The sequence below is a fragment of the Carya illinoinensis genome, chromosome 1 (assembly GCF_018687715.1).
Source record: "Carya illinoinensis cultivar Pawnee chromosome 1, C.illinoinensisPawnee_v1, whole genome shotgun sequence".
In the NCBI taxonomy this organism is placed as follows: Eukaryota; Viridiplantae; Streptophyta; class Magnoliopsida; order Fagales; family Juglandaceae; genus Carya; species Carya illinoinensis.
The window spans coordinates 43905877-43912757 of NC_056752.1; the positions used below are offsets into that span (position 1 = coordinate 43905877).

At 39.9% G+C, this 6881-nt stretch overlaps 1 protein-coding gene and 1 long non-coding RNA gene across 2 annotated transcripts; one reads left to right on the forward strand and one right to left on the reverse strand.

The window, feature by feature from the left end:
* The first annotated feature begins 2338 nt into the window (after positions 1 to 2338).
* LOC122276462 (oxidation resistance protein 1-like) lies at positions 2339 to 6320 on the forward strand. The gene is made up of 8 exons (XM_043086209.1): positions 2339 to 2676; positions 3659 to 4086; positions 4188 to 4260; positions 4389 to 4469; positions 4628 to 4691; positions 5111 to 5198; positions 5308 to 5392; positions 6122 to 6320. Exons 1-8 carry the CDS (start codon positions 2593 to 2595, stop codon positions 6158 to 6160), a joined length of 942 nt encoding a protein of 313 aa, XP_042942143.1. The 5' UTR covers positions 2339 to 2592; the 3' UTR covers positions 6161 to 6320.
* LOC122276469 lies at positions 3771 to 6825 on the reverse strand. The gene is made up of 3 exons (XR_006228858.1): positions 6669 to 6825; positions 6426 to 6561; positions 3771 to 4446 (listed from the first exon to the last, which is right to left on the reverse strand). It is a non-coding gene; the product is annotated as an uncharacterized LOC122276469 (long non-coding RNA).
* Between the last annotated feature and the right edge of the window lie 56 nt (positions 6826 to 6881).

The window sequence follows — 6881 nt, forward strand, 5'->3', positions numbered from 1 at the left end:
AGAGGGAGGACGCACGGGGAGAGGGAAACCGGAAAGGAAAAGAGAAATAAAAAGAAGAAAAGAAGAAAAGAAGAAAAATAAAAAGGAAAAAGGGAAAAGAAAAAGAGAAAAGAAAAGAAATGAGGTCCAGTCCTCACTCCGGAAACCAAAACTGATCCGTCGAAAACGATTTTAAAAACCGTAAAACGACTAAATAAAATAAACACCACATCAAATAAATTAAAAACCAATTTAAAACACATTAATTTAAAATAAATAAACTAATATATTAATTAAATTAAAAACAACCCTTCAGTGAAAATACACGCAAAAGCGGGTCATCACACCTTCAACAGCCCAACCCATCGCCGTCCGGCCACCGTTCGGCCCCCCACCGGTCCCATTCTCTTCCCCTCCCTCCGGTGCACCACCCCACCCAAGCTCACCCCCAACCGGTCGGCGATTTGGCCGGAAAAAGCCCAACAAAGCCGCACGGTTTTGGCTCCGATCCGCCGCCGTCGCTCCACCTCCGGCCACCATTTCTTCACCACTTCATCACCGGTCTCTTGCCGTCCTAACCCACCCATTTCCGGCCTCCAACGACCACCGGAGCAGCTCCTACGAGCTTGTTTTCCGATTTGGGTATTTCGGCCATTTTCCGGCGATTCCGCCGCCACCCACGGCCAACCACCACTTCCAATAGCTTCACAACCATCCCTAGACCATTCCCTATCAATCTCGTATCCTAGTTTGTCCCTGTTCAAAAGTGGGTTTTTCAAACCCACGGCCACAGTGAATTTTCACTGTGACGTTGCTTTTCCGGCGCCGTTTGCGACGCCGCTTGTTTTCTAAAATTGCCATATAGCGCTGTAAGTATTTTCCAAACCCTATTTTCAGATTTTAATATATATTGCTCATTCAATTATTTACTGTTGTTGGTTGCTGATTCCGGACTGAGTCCGAGAAGTTTCGGGGGTCGGATGGATGGAGGACGGAGTTGCCTGTTTATTTGATTTATGATTGTTGGTTTATTTTATTATGCATTGTTATGGCATTGCATGGTGCATGCACGTGGGTTTGTGGAATTGTGTGAAAAGCCTGTGTATTGGCGTGAGTGGTTTTACGGGTGCGTGCGTATCACGAGCCCAAGCCGGGATGAGTTATTATCTCGGTGGAGCTCCTCTGGTCACTCGGGAGTGGAATAAACTGAGTGATGTCCCCTGAGTTGTCGAGAGCGATGACGGGAGCGGGGCTAGGGGATGCTTGGCTACGAACGTGCCGGGCGCGGAACCGGGCATCGCCCTACTCACCGACTCCGTGGCCCTTCGCTAGCGAGGGCTAGAGGATGCTTGGCTACGCACGCGCGGGGCGCGGAACTGGGCATCGCTTGTTAGGTGTCACATGCGTGGTGGTACTCTACGGTGTGACACTGGAGCCAGGGTGTGCGGATGACCCCTAGGGGAGGTCATGGTGCATACGGTTAAAATTGGATAATGGTTTGTGAGGCCAAATGGGACTTTTGGCGTGAGCCAGATGGACTTCTGGCGAGATATTGGGCCGGATGGACTTCTGGCGAGATATTGGGCCAAATGGACTTTTGGCGGCCAAATGTGACTTTTGGCGTGTTTTTTTGGAAATGATATGTTTTTGGGCCAAATGGGTTTTTGGCGTGTGTGGAAAACTGGTGTTTTACGGGGTTTGTGCATTAGGCATGTTTCATGCATCTTGTTTGAGTGTTATGTGTTTTTATCTGGTAGTGTTTGGGTTTTACTTACCTGCGGTACCATTTGTGGTTCCGTAGCTTTTGGTGCAGAGTTAGAGGACGAAGAGGAGGAGGCTGAGCCCGAGGATGCGGCTCCGCCGGGTTGCTGATGCTATCTTTTATATTTGTTAAAACTGTATTTGTGTTTTGTAATATTTTATCTATGTACATTTTAAACAGCTTGTATTATGTTAAGAAAAATTCTGATACTTAGTTATGACTTTCGTTATCCGCTGCGTGTTTTTCTGTACACATCTGTTGCCTTGCACACACTCGGCACCCGTCGATGGGATGGTGACCCAGGTTGTCACCATCCGGACGTCTCAATTTCTCCGTATTCGGGCGTGGGGATTTGGGGGCGTCCCAAATAATATTTGTAGTCGTGAGTGTATAAATATCGTATAATCACTTAAAAAATAAATAAATATAAAATTTATATGAAAAGAAAATTAAATTTTTAATAATAATATTACTTTTTTTTCAAAGCCATTACATGAAATTTACAAAATATACGAATGTAGGCGAGATTACTATGTGTTTGTTTAGAAGAAGAAGGGCATAGGATGCCTCAGCCCACGGGCTATAGCAGTGTCGGAAGTCAAAATCCCATTAGAGGCGCGCGCACAAACGAACAACATAAAAAAGCACCCAACTTTCCAAATTTCCGTTGATTGCTGCCATTACTACCACTCGTCCCTCTCCCTCCACCGACATTTCCCTGTTTGCTTTCCCTTCCTTTCCCATTCCCCAATGCAAAAGCGATAACGTTAAAACACATCAAAACTCAAATGTCTTGAAGAAAAACACCCCAAGACCGATTCACTTTCATCGTCTAAATCACGACACTCATTATGTACGCGTTGAAAGAGAAAGTGACGGATAGGCTCTCCCGTTTCTTCGCCGATTCGCCCAACTCCTCTTCTTCCTCCCCTCTGGTATTCTCTCGTCTTTATTTTTTGTTCTTTGACACGTAAATAGTTGAGCCTGATTGTAAGGTTGGCTCTCTGTAAAAGTTAGATCTGGGTGTCTGAAAGAATTGGAGTTCCTTCTATTGAAATTGAATTTGGGTGGACTAGCTATTGATTGATTGAGATTCAATGTGGATACGAATTATTTATTTATTTATTTGTCAACTAGTGTTTGTTGAATTGTTGTTAATTTTAGCTTCTTTTTTACCCCCCCTCCCCCAAAAAAAAAGTCTTCTTAATTTTCAAGATAACTGCCAAAACTGGGTATTTTGGTTGTTGGAGTCATTCCTACTATTAAAAAACCAGGCGTGTAATTTTTGTTGTCGGAGTTATTCCTAGGCACACACTAGAAGGAAATGAGGTTTGTATGATCTTCAAACGGATGTGGTTTTTAGGCTGTAGACGAAGTTAGCTTCTTAATTAGTACTACACTGTTTTCTATTGTTTTAATGGATTCTTTTAAAAATTTTCTGAAAGTTTTCTTCATTAAAACATTGTTCTTATGGGTGGGGGCCATTGTTTGTCATGGACATTTACATGTCCATGACTTTTTACTGTCAGTTGTAAACTCTAGTTAGGTACTTCTCATGTATGTACTTGGGCTTTGCCTATTTTTATGAATAAAACTTCTTGATTACCAATCCAAAAAAAAAAAAAAAATTCTTTTGGGTTTTGATTGCAGGGTATGTGAAACTTTTATTTCTTTAAGAGAGAGATAGAGATGAGGTGTATGACTACAAACCAAAGTTTCAACTCAAATATGCCTTTTAAAACTATATGGAGTAGTCAAGTTGATTCTTTCGCTTGTTTGGAAACAATTCAAGAAAAAAGCATCTTCCTCCCTGTTTACTGTATAATCCAATTAGAAGTGGTTGATTTTCTCGTATTCTATTTGAATTTTGAATGTGTTATTTACTTTCTTGATGATTTGAGGTTTTTGAATGTGTAGGCCAGGCCTTGTTCTAAAGGGGAGAAATCTTTATCTTCATATTTTTCTTACATTATTCCTTCAGCCGGCTTTGGATCGAGATCAAATGAGCATCAACATGGTCTCAAACCAATTCAAGCATATCCTGCTCAACATAGAAATGTGAACTTTAAAGCTTTAGATGAATCCTTGGACGACTATGTAAAATATAGTCCAACATATGACAAGAAGGTAACACCAATTAATCAAGAAGATTATGAAGAGCCAACTTCAGGAAGGAGCACTAGTGGGTCTGAAGGGTTTGAAGATGCAACCGATCATCACAGTCCCCAGAAGCCTTTACCCTATCTCATGGATGAATCTGCATTTATTTCCACTGATTTGTACGAGTTATTGTTGTCGTCCCTTCCTAATATTGTCAAAGGATGCCAATGGGTGTTGTTGTACAGGTCAGTTTTGATGAAAAGCTTATACAGTCTACAGTAAATGCAGTCATGTATCCTTGTATTCACATCTTGATTTGATATCGGTTCTTTCAACTGAAGGGCAGTACGTTGAAACATGGTATATCACTGCGTACACTTATTCGCAAGAGTGCCGACCTTTCTGGCCCTTGTTTGCTGGTACGCTAATATCTAAGCTTCAATGAGATCTCTTGAGTGGTGATACAATTTGGAGATTACCCATCTTCCATATATACATTCACTTTTTAGTAATGGTAGCTGATGTAATTGTGATGTACAACTTCTAGATTGCTGGTGATAGGCAAGGTGCTGTGTTTGGTGGGTTGCTGGAATGTCCCTTGAAACCTACAACACAGAGAAAATACCTAGTAAGTTAACATGTTATAATCTTTATTGATATTAATCTTTCATAGATGTCTTCTCGATGAAGTGGCTATCTCCTTGATATTTCATATATCTGGGTCTGTATCTCTAATTTTCTCTTTCAATATTTGAAGCATGATTTTTTTTTCTTTTTTGGTGATAGGGAACAAACCAAACATTTGTGTTTACAACCATATATGGCGAACCAAGACTATTTAGACCAACTGGTACGGACCTTGATTCAATCACATGTATAATGCTTGCTCTCTTGTGTTGCATCATGCATGTGAATAGGTGGTAGAGTCAAGTATTTGGCTGCCTATTTGGATACCTCAATGTTTGATAATAGGAAGACAAGATACCCAATTTACTAAGATGTCAATTGGGACATTTATTCAAGCCTGGATTTGGTTGGCAGTTTTCAACTGTTACATTAAGTGGGCCATTCCTTTAAGAGTTGCCCATATCAATGCTCATTATCATATCGATGTCATGGAATTTATGAACATTGATTGGGAAGAAAGATCAAAGTCTTAAATGAACTCTAGTACACCTTAAAATCAAAGAAAAACATATTACAATGCCTGAGAAGCCTTTAATGGGCTTTCTTTTGCCTAAACTGACATCATGTCAAAATTTTGTGTAGGAGCCAATCGATATTATTACTTGTGTTTGAATGACTTACTAGCATTTGGTGGTGGTGGTAACTTTGCCTTGTGCTTGGATGGAGATCTGTAAGTTGTTTCTTTGAATATTCTTCTTTGAAATTGTCAAATTCAAAATTTTAATTTGAACCAGAGGTTAAGTAGCTTCTCTTCTCATGCTTGTGAACTCTGTGAAAAGGTTAAGTGGAACCAGTGGACCGTGTGAAACATTTGGGAGCTTGTGCTTGGCTCATAACCAAGAGTTTGATTTAAAGAATGTTGAGGTAATGCCTGCTATTTAACCACTCTGTCTTGTACATTCACTTTGTTAACCTCCAGTGACTGTTTTACATTGTTACTTTTGCTTCCTTGTCTGGTAAGTAGGACCCTTTTTTCTTTGGCTTGTCCTTTATATTGGTCGATGATCTTGTTAGTTATATGTAGTTCATAAGAAAGATTGAGTATTGGCTGCTGCCTCCCACTTCAACCCCCTTCATACTCCTTACTTATCTTGTTAAACTCACCAACCTGCTCCAAGTCAGGTTATCCTATAATACAGTTACTTTGTCATGTTATGCATATTTTGTATCCATTCCAGCCATTAAATTATACAGGCTCTCTGTCTATTAAACCGTTTGTAGTGGCTGGTGTGCGCTGAATAGAAACACAACTTTAGGATCCCTAAAATCAGACAACCGGTAACAAGGGTAAGATAAGTATTGTTTTTAGGTGTTCAGATACGATGAATCACAAATGAAGTGGAACGGTAGTACACAGCAGCAATCTGCTAGAATGCCAAATCTGGTTAGCTCTAGTAAAATGGATTTACTTCTCAAAACCATGTGGAATTTCATTTTGATGAAAGAAATGTAGAAACCATACCTACGTTATCTCTTTCGAATTGTTGTTCCATTTACAAAAGCAGTCATGTTCTCAACTGCAAATAAAATTTTACTCCCGTTTCAATTTATACCCGATGATATTTTAATGCAAGTCTTGTTGTCTCTTTGCAGCTTTGGGGTTTTACGCATACATCGCATTACCTTACCTAAGATGAGGCTCCCAGATCTTTGTTAATCTATTATGATCCTATTCTTTATTCATTTACGTTAAATTTGCCTCCTTTTTTATTTAAGGAGAGGTATGATGATATCTCAGATGAGGGATTTTCCATTTGGTGAATTGAACTAATTAAAAATTGCTTTCTGGCCACATGATCGATTTGGCAGTAGATGGTGGTTGATCACTCGCCCAAATTAATAATCTTTTTCCATTAAAAATAGAAATTTACAGAGCTATTAGTGTTGTAGAAGTTACCGGATACGAAGTGGCAGATCATTTGAGTTTAAACAATATTTTCTTTCGAACGAAACGACTGAGACTGGTAACAACAATGCTCCAAACTGGTGACTGACGCAAGTCGTGAAAGAAATTGGTTGAGTACGAATAACACCTGTAATCAAATTAGTGTCTTGTTTCACTTACGCTTCAGTTCAAACATTCAGCACTAATTGTTATACAACAGCACAAAGCCACCAACTGATGGTTAGTAGGGCTGACCTGAAGTGGCAAATTTTATACAGCCCGCATCTCTTGATGTTACTGACGGAAAACATACCGTGGGATTGCGATTTGGGCATAAATCTCTGCATCCAATGCCATTATAAGTTTGATCGATTAACAAGGTTGTCTCGATTGAAAAACTTAAAAAGATAACTTTTTTAAACATACGGTGGCATTAAATTTCATGTTCCATGTGCTCAACTTTGGAAT

What these genes read in the sequence shown, in the direction of transcription:
- LOC122276462 (XM_043086209.1), top strand. Translation starts at nt 2,593, where the DNA reads ATGTACGCGTTGAAAGAGAAAGTGACGGATAGGCTCTCCCGTTTCTTC. An exon ending in TTGTGCTTGGATGGAGATCT is followed by an intron (nt 5,199 to 5,307) that starts GTAAGTTGTTTC and finishes CTCTGTGAAAAG; the next exon opens with GTTAAGTGGAACCAGTGGAC. An exon ending in TTGATTTAAAGAATGTTGAG is followed by an intron (nt 5,393 to 6,121) that starts GTAATGCCTGCT and finishes GTCTCTTTGCAG; the next exon opens with CTTTGGGGTTTTACGCATAC.